The 18,501-nt window shown below is 31.2% G+C and overlaps 3 protein-coding genes across 7 annotated transcripts; all 3 read left to right on the top strand.

Moving 5' to 3' along the window:
• Positions 1-611: 611 nt before the first annotated feature.
• LOC108343459 (cell division control protein 48 homolog C) lies at positions 612-5,046 on the top strand. Its single transcript, XM_017581764.2, has 10 exons — positions 612-1,571; positions 1,887-2,464; positions 2,573-2,725; positions 3,333-3,449; positions 3,556-3,660; positions 3,963-4,028; positions 4,120-4,184; positions 4,255-4,456; positions 4,624-4,728; positions 4,830-5,046. Exons 1-10 carry the CDS (start codon positions 698-700, stop codon positions 4,875-4,877), a joined length of 2,313 nt encoding a protein of 770 aa, XP_017437253.1. The 5' UTR covers positions 612-697; the 3' UTR covers positions 4,878-5,046.
• Positions 5,047-8,038: 2,992 nt separating this feature from the next.
• LOC108342171 (RNA demethylase ALKBH9B) lies at positions 8,039-11,009 on the top strand. The gene is made up of 6 exons (XM_017579891.2): positions 8,039-8,238; positions 8,454-8,948; positions 9,284-9,369; positions 9,444-9,754; positions 10,437-10,508; positions 10,591-11,009. Exons 1-6 carry the CDS (start codon positions 8,127-8,129, stop codon positions 10,820-10,822), a joined length of 1,308 nt encoding a protein of 435 aa, XP_017435380.1. The 5' UTR covers positions 8,039-8,126; the 3' UTR covers positions 10,823-11,009.
• A 1,458-nt stretch (positions 11,010-12,467) lies between these two features.
• On the top strand, positions 12,468-18,236 carry LOC108343441 (phosphatidylinositol 4-phosphate 5-kinase 7). 5 transcript variants are annotated; one of them, XM_017581732.2, is made up of 11 exons: positions 12,468-12,551; positions 12,747-12,911; positions 13,755-13,917; positions 14,030-15,097; positions 15,258-15,425; positions 15,679-15,844; positions 16,114-16,224; positions 16,303-16,493; positions 16,981-17,126; positions 17,232-17,388; positions 17,781-18,236. In XM_017581732.2, the coding sequence occupies exons 3-11, from the start codon at positions 13,901-13,903 to the stop codon at positions 18,058-18,060; spliced, it is 2,304 nt and encodes a 767-aa protein (XP_017437221.1). In that variant the 5' UTR covers positions 12,468-12,551; positions 12,747-12,911; positions 13,755-13,900; the 3' UTR covers positions 18,061-18,236. The 5 variants fall into 5 exon arrangements, with proteins under 5 accessions (XP_017437221.1, XP_017437223.1, XP_017437220.1 ...); XM_017581731.2 differs by lacking the exon at positions 12,468-12,551 and adding an exon at positions 13,017-13,107 and having other exon boundaries at positions 12,590-12,911; XM_017581734.2 differs by lacking the exon at positions 12,468-12,551 and having other exon boundaries at positions 12,589-12,911; positions 17,235-17,388.
• The last annotated feature ends 265 nt before the right edge of the window (positions 18,237-18,501 follow it).

Genomic DNA, 18,501 nt, shown 5'->3' with positions numbered 1-18,501 from the left:
CCAAAAAACTGATTGTAACTAAAAATAAATATATCCAACCAGGAAACCCACTTGACATTATTAGTCTGAAAGGGTTAATAATATATTTAACATATTTATGTTTTTATTGATATGTTTGATATACCACATGTCATATATTGACATATTTAGAGTTAAAACTTAGTAGTTTTTATATTATATTTTACATCTTTTATTTTGTAACAGGTTTTAAAACTTAGTATTTATATAAATACGTATTATCCAAAGAAGTATACAACATAATTTTAATTTCAACATATAATGATTATAACATAACTATAATTATCTTGTTAAGAATTAAAATTTTACTTAAATTTTTATTTTGATATTAAAGATAAATGTCTAATTAGAAAACAATTTTTTTTATAATGTATATATTTTAATATATTATGAAACACAAAATATTTATGATTAATATTTTATATATATAATAATTTATTATGAGATTTTGTTATATATTTAAAATATTACGAAATATTTTTATAATGTTTATAATTAATATCTTATAATATAATAATTTATTATCTAATAAACTTGAAATATTATAATATAACGATTAATTATATAATATCTTGATGATATAATGATTGATTAGGGATTGTGAGAAATTTGTGTGATTTTGGTTAGGGTTTACGAGAAAGCAGAGCTTCCAGTTTCGGTTTCGAACACTGGGGGGAAAATGGGAAGAAAAGGTGGAGGAAGGTTTTTTGAAAAATCTCTCCGTCGCCGTATTGAGATCTGCACGTCCAAATACTCCACTGCCGAAGAAATCGCCAACCATCTCCGTTCAACTTATCCCGATTACCACAGAACCAAACAACAAACCCTAATTCGGTTTGTTCAGGAAGCTATTCATTCCATGGAGAAGCTGAATCACACTCCCACGCCTAAGTATTCCGACGACGGCAACATAGAGTCCCAACGCGCGTCTCGAAAGCGTAAGAAGAATATTGACGAAGGTGAAGAAAGGCTGAAGAAAATGGAAGCTTTACACGTGCGAAGGAGGGTGCAGAGTTCTTCGGAGAGTAATGACGAGGAGAGTAATGATGAGGAATCGGTGTCGGAGGACGCAATTTACGGTGAGAAGTTGGAGCCTCAGTTTGATTTGATGAAGGAAATGCTAAGGATGTCATATACGCCAAAGAAGGTGGCGGCAGCAGCAACGGAAGAAAAGAACATTGAAATAGAGATGGGTAATTTAAGTAAAGGCACGGAGATGGGTAATATAAGTAAAGCCACGGTTCTGAATGAGGTGGGAGACCCATCTCTGCTTTCGGTTTCGGTTTCAAACGGTGAGGGGAAGAAAGATTGGCCTAGATTTAAGGATTTTGGTGGGATGAAAGAAGTTTTGGAGGAACTAAGAGAAGAGTTGATTGTACCTTTGGTTCATGGTGAAATTCTTAGAAAATTAGGAGGGAAGCCAAAGGCAGTTGGCATTTTATTGCAGGGTCCACCTGGATGTGGGAAGACCACACTTGCTCATGCTATAGCTAATGAGTCAGGTCTTCCTTACTATCGGATTTCAGCTACTGAACTAGTCTCTGGGGTATCAGGTATTAACATTTACTTCTTTGGATATTAACTTCGTGTTCTGGACAGTTCAATAGTTCAGTTGCATTTTTTTTACTATCCTTCATTATATATAACTTCTCTTGCTTGTAATTTCTTTACTTTAATGCATTAATTCTCTGGAATAGTGCTTACTTACATTGCCAGAGAAGTGAAATTTTATAAAATATTGTGATAAACAGTATCAAAGAATTAACAATATCCCATACATTCTGTTTCTGCATATTATAGTTAATTATGCTAATTCTCACGTTTGAGTTAGTTAAGATAAAGTGAATATGGGTTTTTTGCGTGGTTAGGTGCATCTGAAGAAAATATTAGGGAATTTTTTGCTAAAGCTTACAGAACTGCACCTTCTATAGTCTTTATTGATGAGATTGATGCAATTGGTTCTAAAAGAGAGAATTTGCAGCGGGAAATGGAAAAACGAATGGTGATGCAATTAAGCACTTGCATGGATCAATCAACTGCTGATAATGTTATTGTAATAGGAGCTACAAATAGGCCTGATTCTCTTGACCCTGCCTTAAGAAGACGATTTGATCGTGAAATTAGCATTTGTGAACCTGATGAATCCGCCAGGAAGGAGATTCTATCTATTCTTACTTCTAATTTTAGATTTGATGGTTTATTTGATCTACATGAAATAGCCAAGTTTACATCAGGATTTGTTGGTGCTGATTTGGTAACTCTAGTTGATAAGGCTCTTCGATGGGCAACGAAGAGAATAATTAACGAAAGAACGAAGAGAATAATTGACCAAAGGAGACATGAAATACCTGAACTCATGAGCGAGCATATTGAAGAATGGCGGAGGGAACCTTTGTCCACGGAAGAATTAGATGAGTTTGCCTTCATCAAAATCTCCGATTTTGAGGTGCTTTGATTTTTGTCCTTGTCTACCTATTATTATTATTTGTAAGAATATCCTAATTGTCAAGTACTTCATCTCGTTAATAATTTATTTACCTGGACATTCATGCAGCAAGCATTAAAAAAGGTACAACCTTCATTAAGAAGAGAAGGATTTGCTAGCATTCCTAAGGTAAAATGGGAAGACGTTGGGGGGCTTGATCATTTAAGAAAGGAGTTTGAACGATATATTGTAAGGCGTATAAAATATCCTGAAGATTATGAGGTAAACACATTACGGCCCTTTTTTAAAATTGCAATTGCATCTTCAGTTGAATTTTATTTCCTTTCCATTTCTCTTATTTCTCTTTTAATATTGCAATGGTTTTGAGTAGCTCTAATGTTAGGATTCAATTGCATGACCTGGGACTTGAGGACTACATTGGAAGTATGAGATTGGGGTATTAGGCGTTGGGTTCTCATATTAAATGAAATTTTGTGTTCTGGATAGATTGTTTAATATTTCTTTATTATGGTCACTCCCTTCCCTTCCCTTTGCGTTTGAACAGAATTTGTGATGGAATAGGTTATCATGTTTTATAATTTTATTCTATACAAAAAGGCGGGTGATTGCTCAGAATTATAATTATATATTTTGCATGTTAGGGCGTTGCAATGGGATAGGATGTATGGAATAACATATAGTGGGTATTACACTAATATATATCGGTCTTGGATGCACTTCATTGTCTATGTATATAAGTATACAGTGAATCTATAATTGGGTTACTGTATATTTTATTTCTTAATTTCTCTTTGGGCTAAAACTTTGACTTTTGTCTTGGCATAATTGTATATCACTCATTGCTCTGTCATGTATTCTTTTATTTTAGGCACTTGGGATTAATCTCGAGACTGGATTTTTGCTTTATGGACCTCCTGGTTGTGGTAAAACATTGATTGCCAAAGCTGTTGCCGGTGAGGCAGGGGCTAGTTTTATCCATATTGAGGTCTGTTTAAATACTCCCTGTTTCTTATTAATTTTGGTTGTCTTGTTTTGAATATGCATTTTTTATAAATGATTAAATTGCTTTAATTGCTTTGGTGTAATTATAGGGTGCCCAACTTTTAAATAAATATGTTGGGGAAAGTGAGCTTGCCGTTCGAACATTGTTTAGCCGTGCAAGGTCATGTGCACCATGTATAATTTTCTTTGACGAGGTTTGTGACTGGTTATCTTTTTAGTAGTTATTTTATCATGACATGCCAATTTGATTTTGAATAGTGAACTAAATAAAAAAATAATATGAAGTATGTATCTTATGTTTTTGTTTTGTTTCTTATTCATGGTTAAGTATTTGTCTTTCACTCTTTCACATATTATTATTGTGATTGGGGCTTAAGCAGACTAGTTAGGTTAAGTTTGTTTCCATTATTAATTTCCTTGGTCTTCGAAGGAGCAAACAACTTGTTGTATAGCATATACCTACGAGTGCTAAAGTTTATTTTTATGCCATTTTCAGATTGATTCATTGACAAAAGAACGTGGTAAAGAGGGTGGTTGGGTTACTGAGCGACTGTTGAACCAGGTCAAATGATTAGTAGTCTTTTGTAATGAGAAAAGTATAGTCATTTTAACTGATAACAAGATGGAAACATGACAGTTATATGAATTTGCAGTTGCTTATCGAGTTGGATGGTGGAGAGCATAGACACGGTGTTTTTGTGATTGGTGCTACAAATAGGTACACTTTGTTCATCTGTTCTGAAAATAGTTATTTCATTACCCATCACGTCATATTCTCATTTTTGCAGGCCTGAGATGATGGATCGTGCTCTCTTACGGCCGGGTAGATTTGGTAAACTTCTTTATGTTCCTCTACCTGGCCTTGATGAGCGAGTTTTGATATTGAAAGCTCTTGCAAGGACTATGACAATTGATGCCACTGTGGATTTGAGTGCAATTGCCAGAATGGAAGTTTGTGAAAACCTAAGTGGCGCTGATCTTCGTAAATTGGTTTGTCTATGCTCTTTATTGATGTCGCTTCTTTAATGCTCACATCATTGTTGTATATTGTGTATGTATGTATGTTTGTTTGACTATTGTTGGGACAAACTTATAGTTAGGATTATAGGAAAAGAGGGGAATTAGTTTGGGAGATACTGATTGTATTGGCTATACAGATGAGTGAAGCGGCAATGGCTGCTTGGGATGAGAAAGATAAAACTGTCAAGAGTATTCATTTTGAGATGGCACTAAGTAAAATCTCGCCGTCTGTGTCTAACAGGGTACGTCTTATTCCTCTATTTTCATATGCATGAAATATGATGCCTGGTGGATAAATTAGTTAATAGAAATTTTCATTGATTTATTTTTATTTCTGGAACAGGAAAAGCAGTATTATCAGCACTTGTCGGAGAGGTTTAAAGTGGCGTGAACAACATGCCCTGGTTTTCAATTGAGTTGTTCATTGATCGTTTCCTTTGTTTTAAATTTATACCTTTGTTGTTTTTCATTTTTTGTTTTACGGTGTAGATATGTTATTTATCACAACTCAACTATTATATAAAAAAAATTATAAATTCATTAGTTTTGGGTTAGAAAAATATATGAATTTAAATACCAATAACTCAATATTCATTTTTATACATGATTAATAAGTTTTCTCAGATCTTACTTAATCTATCCTGTAAACTTTCCTACGTTCTTAAGATATGGATAAAGAAATAAAAGTTTTTCTCGTAAATTTTTTAAATTCTTTGTATTTTTTTTTTCTAATTTCAAAATAACATATTTTCATGATGATAAAAAACAGTCCATGAATAGTTAGATTTAAAGTAGATTCCAATCTTTGAAAATAATATATCTCCCCTTAAAAAAGTGACATCTCTAAATCAATGACTAAATGAACTGTATGTGTACATGTATTCAAGGTATACTTACTCATTTGAGTGATCAAATAAATCTAATCTTTCTTTTATGTTTGTATTTGTAATGGTTGTACAGTGATTTATGTCATTGTTAGTTATTATCATTTATCAATTTTGTTTTAAATGGTGTTAGATATAGAAAAAGATAAATAGTTAATTTAACATAATAAATATTAATATATTTTGTTTTAAACATAATAAGAAAAAAAGTATTGTAAACTTTTCAATTTTTATTAAAACTCTGATATTAAATAAAGTAATTAAATATATATTTATTTTTTTGTTAACTATCAAATATTTATTAGTTATCCAATATTTTTATTAAACATAAAAAATAATGTTAACTTGAAAAAATGACAATAAAATTTAAATTTTAAAAAATATAAATTGTTAAATTTTATTTTAATAAATACAAATATTATTTAAAAACTAAATACGTGTTTAATAACATTACCCATTAATCAAGTTCAAACAATTAATAAAATTTAAATTTTACTATAATTTTAAAAATATTAAGAATTTAGATGTTGTGACGTTTTTATCTTATGATAAATAAAATAAAATTTTTATTTCTCATTACAAATAAAAAAGATAATTTAAGTAACAATATAAAATAAGACATACTCTAATCTTTTCAACAACTCCTATATGTTTTAGTTAGTTAAAATCACTATTTGAATGAACGTCAAAATTTAAAATTTTCAACTTTCCATAGGATTAAGATCTATATTAAGATTAGTATATCTCAATATCTTTAAATTAGATCTAATAAAATGTTCAATGAGTACTTATATATATATATATATATATATATATATATATATATATATATATATATATATATATATATATATATATATATATTACAATGTACATAATTTGCCGGTGTGTCATTAAAATTAATTTAAAATGTTTCATTATGTATTTTTCAACTAAATTTTTTATTACTGTTGTACAGTATTATCAAACAAATATTTTGTATTAGTGGTGTAATATTTTTATTTCATTAAAGAAAATTAACTTTCAATTAATTTATTAGGATCGGTTATTTTGTTAGATATTGACTATTAATAAAATAATTAAATTACATGGAATAAAATATATAATTGTAAAAGATAAAAATAATAATTTTTCTGACTTGTTTCGATACGTAATTTTTTTATCACACACTGTTTTTAGAAAAAATAGTTAACTCAAATTTTGTACAGATAATTTAAAAGTAATTAAACATTAGTTTTTATATTTAAATAATATCAAATATTCTAAAAAAATAATTCAAAAAATATAAATCGATTATATGTTTTTCATAAATTAAATTTATACTTCATTAAAACTTCTTAAATTATTGTTTTTTATACTTTTTACATTCTTTTAAATTAAAAATAATCAAATAATCCACATTATAGGTACTAATTAACACCTAAAATATATCCTAATATTAATGTATATTTGATGTTATGATTTTTTTTTTCATTGTAGGGGTTTTATTTGATTCAGTACAAATTAATCAAATTTTCAGTATGATGACACTTACAATTTAAACAAGAAGAAAAAAATGTTTTCATTCTATAATTTTTTTCCCCTCAAAATGTAAACATCTGTTGCTTGATGACAAAGGAACTTTTCTTTATCCTCAAGTAAAGAATGCATAATTATTAAATTCAAAATATAAACATTTCATTCTCTAATAAACAAAAAAAATATTAATAAAAGAATACAGACCAAAATGTGCCATTTCAATTTTCCAACTATAAATCTAAAAAATGTGTTATCAAAATGTTTCAGTTGAATTGATCCGATGGTTGATCGTCCTTCCTTACTTTGTTCTCTTTTGATCTTCAATCTTCTCCGAGAACGCGATCCCCTCCAATGGGTTGTTGATACTCCGACAGTCAAGTCAGATATGTTTCATAAAGAAGTCTATATTTTATTAGGATAGAGAAGAATATCTGTATCTGGATACCAATTGTATATTTATAGGACTTGTGACCAAGTCCATTGATTAACCATTAGTGTAATATATTTTTGGGCAATATAATCTGTCAATCACTCATAAATAGCGTATATTCACATTTAATATGATCATTAAACGTATTAATTGATCATTAATGATATTTACCTTTCCTAATTAGTTTGTTCGACAACGGTCTATTACAAGGTATAGTACATATTTAAATTTAAATTAATTCATTTGAGATTAAATGTTATACTATGTAATGTTAGGTTATCTTCATTTATTGATATATACTTATTTTTTTATTATACTTAAATTATATTTAAACTTTAAATTATTATAAAAAATGATACTTTATTTTTAAATTAAATTATAAAATATTTTATCCTTACTTTATGAAATAAACAACATATAAAAATTATATTACAATCCATTCTTTTTATCACATAAAAAATAGAAAATGTTTTGCTTTTATATAAATATTTTATAATTTAATTTGTAAATAAAATGTATTTTATCATAATCTAAAAAAGAAAAAAGATATTCAACACATATATTTATAAGATTATTATTTTAACATCAACAAATTTTTATACACACTTTTTTTATAATGTTAATTTTTTTTAATGATGTTCTCAAGTGGTTTAAACAAACATTTTCCATATTTATAACATTTGTTTGTTTCCCTTTCAATGATAGAATTTTATATTCTCTCTCCGTAGACTTGACTTGGTAACCACTTCATTCATCACAAAGAAAGGATCAAAACAGAAGTCAGTGTAAGTCATGCTATGCCGTATTCATGGAGTTTCTCAGATCTTTGAAGAAAGAGGACATTTTGGATCTCTTTTCTCATGGCTTCTGTTTCCACTGTCAGACCCTTCTCCATTCTCGGATCACAACACTACGCAAAAGTATCAAACACTTCATGCTCTTTAATTTTACTTCTTGTTAGCTACTTTTGTTTTTATAAACATGCCAAAACAAGTTACTTGCTTTTGCTTCTGGACTTTCAATTCAATTTCAGTTTTTGTGTTGATTTTTTTTGTAATATATTACTAATGGATATGACACATATGCTTATATTGGCTAATGGGTGTCTATGGTAATGGGTTATCTATGCTCGTAGGAAAGTTGGATGAAACTTGCTCTTCGGAAGAAGGCTTTGAGTCTTCTGGTGACCATGTTGTGGAAATGCCTTTCAATGTTTCAAATTCAGAGTCTTTGAGTAAAAGAAATGATAAACAATGGGATAGTCCGAATAACTGTTCACAGAGGCGTGATTCTGCTACTTCAAAGGATGACGAGAAACGCGTTTTTGGTTGTTCTTCACCTGGGAATTTGGTGGGCTGCAAGCAATCTGATTTTGAGATTTTGTTAAATGATGGGATTTGTGAAGGTTCTTCTTTTAAAAATGGGTTATCTGATGAAAGAAAAGAGCGAATCAGGTATTCTCTGGTTTGCAGAAAGGACTTTACCTTTGTTGAAAGGATAAATAGGAGACACATAAATGTGCTCCAGGGGCTTGAACTTCACACTGAAGTTTTCAATGAGCTGGAGCAGAGGAAAATCGTTGAGTGGATATACAGATTGCAATGGAGGGGTCAACAAGGGAAACTTAAAGGTGATTCTCATCTGACTGGTTTAACCTGAGTAGTACATAAACCATTTTTTGTATGACTTCAACATAGATTCAAACTAACTTGATTCAGAATTCATGTAGTATATATTCAATAACTGTACACTCTAAAATCTCTTTAACCATGTTCAGTTCAAGGTATGGCAAAGATATTGCCTCTTGGTTAGCATATAGCAATCTGTTTGTGGGAGTAGATACTACATTTAACATACCTCAAAGTTTACTTGAACCACTTGTATTTGTATCAAAAAAATATCTCTACACTGGTGAAAAGTGTCTAGGTTTTGTATCTTACATGTACTGATCTTTCTCGTGTACAGATCGAACATATTCAGAACCAAGAAAGTGGATGCGTGGTAAGGGACGTGTGACAATACAATTTGGCTGCTGTTACAATTATGCAGTGGTAGGACATAATTTGCTCCTTTTCTCATTCTTATTTGACACTTTTTGCTTATTTACTTTTGTAAAACACTACAGAACAAAAGTGGCAACCCTCCTGGTATAATGAGAGATGAAGAAGTTGATCCAATACCACCTGTGTTCAAGCACATTATAAAGAGGATGGTTAGATGGAATATAGTTCCTTCCTCATGCATTCCAGATAGTTGCATTGTGAATATATATGAAGAAGGCGATTGCATTCCTCCTCACATCGACCATCATGATTTTGTGAGGCCATTCTACACCGTGTCATTCTTGAGCGAGTGCAAAATATTATTTGGTTCAAACTTGCAAGTTGTTTCTGCCGGAGAGTTTGCAGGTCCTACATCCATTTCTTTGCCTGTTGGGTAAGCTTCCATTCTCTCCTCTTCACTTCCAATCTGATATATGAATGAACTTTTGATCACGCTCTCTATTTTTCCTTCTAGCTTTGTGTTTCTGACTTAATACTGTGGTTGTTTGATTATTTTTACAAGTGTTTCGGATAATAGGGTGGAGAACTACTCCTTCACACTTTGTTCTTCACTCCGTTCAACTTGTTGTTCAACTTGTTGTTCAACTTGTTGTTCTTCTTACAGTAGTTTATTGTTTCTTCTTTAAAATTTGAACTAAGCGGATGAGTACATGAAAAACACTCCGACGCTCAAGTCAATTTTAGTTATATCGATCAGTTATCATAGTTAAACATTAAATGTCCAATAAATGTCATCACTTACCTTTTTACCTTACGTCTATTTATAAATTTTGAAGGGAACTTTTAGTTAGAGTTGATCTAACTACGACTCAATGTCTCTTAATGTCTCGTAAATATGCTTTACCTTGTTAATCATGTTGGGTTTGTGATCTTTAATATGAAGGGTGGACCGTTCGATTAACGAAATTGGTAACTAATCGGTCTATGTTATCTTGGAGGTTTTAGAGAATTGATTGATCGCTCTTTGTAATACGTTGACCGGACGGTCTTTACGATACAACAAACTATGTATTTATCATTCTTTGGGCAAACTAATGGCCATTTTGATCCTGTAGGTCAGTGTTCGTTTTGAATGGCAATGGGGCTGACATTGCTAAGCACTGTATTCCATCTGTGTCATCAAAAAGGTTCTTTTAATCAGTCAAATTTACTCAAAATTCCTTTCTCCTGTATTACTGTATCATATTCTAAAACATTTGTCTTTTACAGAATTTCTATTACTTTTAGAAAGATGCAGCCGAGCAAGTTACCATATAAGTTTTCACCCGATCCTGACTTAGTGGGAATCAAGCCACTTGTCTTTTCATCTCTGAACAAATCAGATAAAGCACAAGATGAAGTTAGGAACCTAAATATTCAACAACAACACAAGGCTGACAGTGTTGAATCTGAATCAGATATAGTTTGGAACACCAAGAAGGCATCGCAATGGAAGATTTAGAAAGATGAAGATCAATAAATGCAAATGTTTATGTTTAATTTTCACAGGGAAAAACTATCAAGTTTGTCTTCTGGATGAAACTCCAAATAAAGAGTTATTCATCCCTGTAATATATTGTTTGCACATAGACTAAAGAAGTCAAAAATAATATTATAATATATAAGTAAACGTAAATGAAACTTTATAATAATTTTATAGACTAAGTTATTACTGAATATCACTTTTTTAAGGATGTCCAAAAATAACATAAAGGATTGATGAAGACTTTTTTCTATACTACTAAATTAAGAAATCCATATTTAATTAATGAAGACAATGGCTAACATAATAATTACACTTCCTAGAAATTTTTCTTGTATAGTAGATTAATATTCCAAGTTTGCAAACACAGAAAACAAAGCCTCAATTATTAAAGCAGATGTTTTTTTTTCTCTATCAATAGACGTGTGCCGTCATGCCATCATATGTGCAACATTATTTTCTAAAGTCGACATATCACAAATTATACATTTAACTTTTTACAAAGATGTAATATTTAAGAAGTTAAGTTGTGTGATAGCTATGAGAAATCTTGACCAATAATATAGAATTGAAATAATATAATAAAAAATTATATTTAATAATTGTTGATTAAAAAATAGTGCATTAACTATAACTATAAAATAAATCTGTGTATTTTAAAAGATTGTCTTTCGTTTTTTTAATTATTGATTAAATTAAAACTAAAATTTTCATTTATTTCATTTTGAATGTAACTATCGATGTTGTTTTTAAGAAATTCAATTTTAAATTTATTTTGCAATCTTCTTTTGATAATCTTTATTACAGAAAATTATTTTTCTATTATAGTTGTAAAATACAAAGAATTAAAATAAGAGAAATTAAACATATGAGAGGTGATAAATAAGACCATAAATCGTAAATGATTTTGTATTTAACTTTTGTTGTTTTAGAAGCAAAAGAAATATGACAAAAGTGAAATGAACACAAACCATAAATAACTTTAAAAAAGTAAAATATATTTTAATAAATTTTTTATTTTTTATTTTATATATATATATATATATATATATATATATATATATATATATATATATGAGTGAAAATCATATTTTATAAACTAATTTTTTATGTTAAATTTAAAGTTTATTTCTTAACATACCATTATAATATTAAAATATAAGTTAAAATTTGTGTTTGGAAAGATATCATTTTACTCTTATGGAATCATTCAATAATATCTTGTTCCAAGTACAAAGTTAGATTTAAAAGTCTAGTTCAAACATATGCATGAAAAGGGATTAAGTTAATACAATAGTGGTTAGGTTAGGTAGATATAAGTATCGTTTGGGTAATATAAAAGGAATATGATAAAGCAAGGACGCATGTTGTAGCCCACAGAGAAGAATCAGGTTCTGCAGTGGCCTTTTGTCCCTTTCGTGATGTCGCATATAAGATTAGACACAAATAGGTTTTGCATTGCATGGGATTTTATTTTATGAATTTAACTTTATTGAAAAGAAAAGCGAATTTAAACTTTGAAGGGAAGTGGGTTTACATTTGAAAGTGATTAGTGACAACTAATAACTTATTTAGGAAAGGACGAAAATAAGAATAAGACATTGCAAGGAGACAAGATGATTATAAAAGACAGAGAATGTGTGATGGTTGAGGTGTCTCCATTTCAGGTTGCTCACTGACGCTATAACAACTGGTACAAATACAAGGGGTACTGTTCATATATACTGTTGAAGTTTACGCTAAATATCTGAAACTTTACTAATTAAATTTAACTGCTTCAATAAACTAAGGTGATCGTTTGAATAAAGTAACCCGACAGCCAAAATCTCTTCCAAAGAGAATCTAGCTAGGTGAAATATGAGAAATCCTGAAGCTTTATTTCATTAACTTTTTAATATGGCAGGGTGGTTGTCGGCTTTAGAATGGATAGAAGCATATCTGACAAGGATCTGGGAGCTCTTGTAGAAGCATTTTGTTTTGCAGAGGTTTTAGTTTTTGTTTTGCAGAGGTTTTGATTCTTGGGAAGACTTTTGGATTGATAATATCGATCTTCTGTGATCATTCCAAGGTCAGTTCGGTGGTTACTATTCTTGTAATGAATTAATGAATTATTGCAGTTTGTTTACTGTTCAATTCAACTTGTTGTTTCATTGTTATGTGTTCATCTCATCAGATCAATCAGCGAACTGTTATTGGATTATTGAACTAATTAGCCCAGTTGGCATATCTGGTTCAATATTAGTTTATCTATTTTTGTGCAGATGGTAAGTGCAAGTGGGGTTACTTTAATTCTACATTCTCTCTTTCTGTATTGAAACTTGACTTTTTTAACTTCTGATTTAGTTTTCTGGACTGGGTTTGATTATTATATTCAATTTCTTCTTTAGCAGTGGTTTATTCATATATGGGGTTACTCTGATATTCATTCTAATTTACAAATAAGTATATCATCTGCTGATTAATCCATTGGAGATAGGAAAAGCTATAGGTTACATTATTCTATGTTTTAAGATTTTAAAGTGCCATTTATACTATCAACCTAGCTGCTGAAATTGTGTTGTGCAAGTTCACAGGTTCAAATTAAAGTGTCACCAATGTATAAAAAGGAAAAAAAAGTAGAGAAAGAAAAAACTAGTTGTGGGAGAACTTGAGATTGAGGTTTGGTTTAGTAGTTCACCAATATAAAGAATTAGATGTACACCTGTACTGCACCATCTAGCAGTCATTTTAAATCTCTGGAGGATCCGAATCTAAAGATATGAGACAATAAAAAACCATGATTATGTAATATTTCTCTCTAAAGAGACTTTCTGTAAAAGCGGTTGAAAAGAAAACTCAGAATCTGAACTAATATATGAAATTGTACTTCTCTCCTACTGAGACTCATTTATGATGTTTGTGCATGTCCCAGAGTTCGTCATCAATAAAGTTTCGAGACTAGTGAAAGCAGATGAATTTCCTTGTCACAGAGCAGCATGCTTAACCTTTATGTAAAAAAATGGTACATCTTATTCTCATCCTAATACTGATCTAGAACAGAGAAACACAGTGCAATTCATGGAGCACAATGGAAGGTGAAGTTCATGAAAACTCAATTCTCTGCTGCATTCATCCTGTGTTCTGTTTCTAATTTTGGACTTTAATTTTAGCATGTGGAATGATTTCACTGTTTCTTGGAAATTGTAGATTTGATGAGAAGTCCTTTTCAAATGGGGATGTGTACATGGGTATGATAAAGGGAATACTGCCCCATGAGAAGGGAAAGTACACATGGTCAGATGGAACAGTGTACGAGGGTGATTGGGAAGGTGAGAAAATGACAGGAAAAGGACTGGTTGTGTGGTCAACAGGAGCACAGTACGAGGGTGAAATATGTGGAGGCTACCTACATGGTTATGGAACACTTTCAACATCTGCAGGGTGCAGTTATAGAGGGGGATGGAAGATGAATGCTCAGCATGGGATTGGACTAAAGAAGTATGCCAATTCAGATATGTATGAGGGTTTATGGAAAGAAGGAGTTCTTGAAGGTAGTGGAAGGTATACATGGAAAAATGGAAATATATATGTTGGGAATTGGAAAAATGGGACAATACATGGTCGAGGAGTTATGAAATGGGTTAATGGAGATACTTTTGATGGTTTCTGGTCAAATGGGGTTATGCATGGATCGGGAGTTTATAATTTTGGAGATGGAGGTCTTTATATAGGGACATGGAATAAAGGATTAAAGGATGGAAAAGGAGTGTTCTATCCAGCAGGTAGTAAAAAACCATCCCTAAGGATATTGCATAGCCCTCAAGATAGTGATGATAATGGTTTCTTGCTGAATATACAAAAACATGAGGCTCCAAAAGCTAGAGTTAAGCGCAGCCTTTCTGCAAACATTGCTGTCATTAGTAGATTCAAGAGTTTCCGTCAAATATCTCATAGGACTTCCTCATTGAAAATAAGTTTGATCCGTAATGATCATTCTGCTCAAGACTGTGTATGTCAGGATTCTTCCCTTTCATTATCCAATGACTTCGATGAAGATCAATCTGAGGCATCCGTTAGAAGCACTTTGGTTTATGAAAGGGAGTACGCACAAGGTGTTCTGATTATGGAGAGAATCAGTGAGTGCTCTGAGTCATCACGCAACAGAAAACAGCAAAATAAGTTTAGTGTGAAGCAAGTAAACAAGAGTTCATGTTTGGACATTTTTCAAGGCCGGAGAAGCTATTATCTTAAGCTGAATTTGCAGCTTGGCATCAGGTAAAATAACTAATCAGACGTTTATAGTGACCCCTTTTGCATTAATTTTGGACAATTTGGTAGCTATGTTAACATTAAAAGTTGTCGATACCATATTTTGAAGTACCTTATTGTGTGCCATATGGTGTTTTTTGTTGAATTGCATTGTCAAAATGCACAGGTATACTGTTGGAAAAATTACACCAGTGCCTGCACGCGAAGTTCGATCATCTGATTTTGGGGATCGAGCTAGAATAAGGATGTACTTTCCACGGGCTGGTTCAAAGCTTACTCCACCACATTGTTCGATAAACTTTTACTGGAAAGATTATTGCCCTATGGTGTTCAGGTATCTATTAACTTTATTATCTACACCATGCTTCCATAACTTCGAAATCAGCAGAGTGCACTATACATTTGACTCCTTTGCATATGGCTACAATTTGATTGATTTTATGAGAAAATTATATGATCTCAAAGCATTCTACCTGTAGGAATGAAGGGTAGTATGTAGTAATTCATGCTCCCTCTAGTATGTAGCTTTACATATATTTTGGTCTTTTCTTCGTTCTTGGCATAATTTCACTAGCCTAAATTTCCAGGAATTTGAGAGAGATGTTCAAGTTAGATGCTGCAGACTACATGATGTCCATCTGCGGAGACAGTGGTCTAAGGGACTTATCTTCTCCTGGAAAAAGTGGCAGCATCTTCTATCTCTCTAAAGACGATAGGTTTGTGATTAAGACTGTGAATAAATCAGAACTAAAGGTTTGTTGTCCCTAAACTTTATTTTTCTGGTTAATGTTAAATTTATAAGTATGAGTCTAAGTCTCACGTTAGATAGAAATGAGAAAGTTAAACACAGTATAAGGATGAACATCCATTAAATCATTACTTTAAGGTTTTTGGTAGAAAGTGATGTCAATCTCTTATGTAATTGAGTTCAGGTTCTATTGTTGTAAAACAATAACAAAACAATTTTTTTGATTAAGAAGGATGTCAGACATGTTTATATGCATATGTTTCTTTTGGTGCAGGTTCTGCTTAGGATGCTTCCTAAATATTATCGTCATGTAGGAGATAATGAGAATACTCTTATAACAAAATTCTTCGGGCTCCATAGAATAACACTAAGAGGTGGCAAAAAGGTATCACCTATTACCTATCTTGAACTTCTTTTCTCTTCTTTCAAATTGAATAGATATATATTTCCTTATTTTGTTTAGCAGGTCCGTTTTGTGGTCATGGGGAATGTGTTTTGCACAGAACTACAAATCCACCGTCGTTATGATCTGAAAGGGTCTTCACAAGGAAGACATACAGACAATGATAAAATCAACTGCAACACAACATTGAAAGATCTTGATCTAAAATATGAATTTCATATGGATAAAAAACTGCGAGAATCCCTACTCAAGTAAGTTGCTCCTAAAAATCAGTTACTGTTAGTGACAAATGTGCAAAGCTTTTGTTTGTATAACTGATGAATATTTTCTGATAAAATTGGTAAACTGTTATCTTTCACATTGTAATCAGTAAGTTGTCATAAAATTTATCATGAAAGATTTGTCAAAAGATGCCACTTTTTTCAGTAAATCTTCTGCTTAATGTCATTGGAAAAACTATTGCTGGTAGAATTTCAATTCATGTTGAATAACTACTAATTAATTCTACTTTGTGTGTACATATCAATAACCTGTACACTCTGAAAATCAAAATGCTAACATGGATCATGGCATGTGTTGGTGTACTTAGTTACTTATCAATTTTAGCTGGGTGTAATGGTTTATATGTCATGAAAAATGTATCATCACAAGTTGACGATTGCATTCAACATCTCACTGACTGCATACTTGGCACAAATTCACTTTCTATCATAACCAGAATTTCGTTTTCTGGTGAAGGCAAATTTCCCTAGATTGCAAGTTCTTGGAGTCACAGCATATAATTGATTACAGCCTTCTGTTGGGGTTACATTTCCGGGCTCCAGAAAATATGAAGGCCTTCGTAGAACATCATGAATCAATGCAGAATTTACCTTCCGGAGATGGTAAGTACCTTCACTAGTGTATATGAATTCCTCTATGTTTTGGTATATAAATCTTAGTAAACTGACATCTTATGTGTATAATTTTGTGCCACTATGTACTGAAAGAAGAGGAACACTTGATTCTCCCCAAAGGCTTGGTATTAGTTTCTCATGAACCAAGCATAGTCAACACAGCTCCTGGACCTCACATTAGAGGAAATACATTGAGGGCATACTCAATGGGTGATAATGAAGTTGATCTTTTATTGCCCGGTACTGCAAGGTATAGTTTCTGTTAGAAAATATCGACCAGAAATAAAACAAATTTATAATAAATATACAAGTAGATGTAAATCTTATCTTATAAACTAGTTTTGTGGACTTAAGTTAAGCTTATCACTTCTTAACATGGTATCAGAATTTTCTATATTAAAATCTATTCTAACGATGTTGTTTGTTTGATTATTGTCTTGTTGAAATTTCAAGGGAATCTTAGCCTGCACCTTTACATGGATTTTCTTCCATCTTAGTAATTCAGATTCTAATATTCAACATAAATACTTTCCAAACTAGAAGTAGAAAATCACTTATGATATATTTCAACTAATCAATGAGACCAATAACTAACAACTGTTATGACAAACAACTGTTAATTTTTTCCATTTTGTTACTCAGGTTGAGGGTGCAGCTTGGAGTAAACATGCCAGCTCAAGCTAATAGGAAAATTGAGGAGGATAAGGTGGCAAAAGAAGTAGAGCTTTTTGAGGTATACGATGTTGTCCTCTACATGGGCATAATTGATATATTGCAGAGCTATAATCTGAAAAAGAAAATTGAGCATTCATACAAATCGCTCCAATTTGACCCTATGACAGTATCAGTAGTTGAACCCAAAATGTATGATCAACGTTTCCTCAAATTCTTGGAGGAAAAAGTTTTCCCTCAGACCCCCTGAGAGTTATTTTTGGTTTAATTCTTCTTTGTAAATTAGATGTTTCAAGGGAAGCGTGTTTATTTATTTTTTTTCTGCTTCAATCTCATTCCTGTATATACAGTTTCTTTGCATAATTCTCCCAGAATCACTTCTGTTAAGCACTTCCAGTTCATATATTACAAAAACTTTGAAAGGAATGTGTCTTCACCATAAGACTATTCACATACTGATTCATGTTATTATCTCTTTTCTATCTCTTGTTTTAGGCAAGAAAGGCATATACATATAATACCAACAATAAATATTAAACAATTTCTCAAATTGGTTCTAAAATTTTTTGCAATAGTATTCTTAGTTGTGGTTTTTCCTTTTGTCTTATTTGACCATCATTTTTTTTTTCTGCATATAATTAATTTAGATTAATTCAGACAGCATTTTTGGCAGTAATTTGGAAATGGGAAT

The sequence above is a fragment of the Vigna angularis genome, chromosome 6, assembly GCF_016808095.1.
Source record: "Vigna angularis cultivar LongXiaoDou No.4 chromosome 6, ASM1680809v1, whole genome shotgun sequence".
Taxonomy (NCBI): Eukaryota; Viridiplantae; Streptophyta; class Magnoliopsida; order Fabales; family Fabaceae; genus Vigna; species Vigna angularis.
The sequence above is the reverse complement of the archived record's forward strand: the minus strand, read 5'-3'. Positions and strand labels throughout refer to the sequence as shown.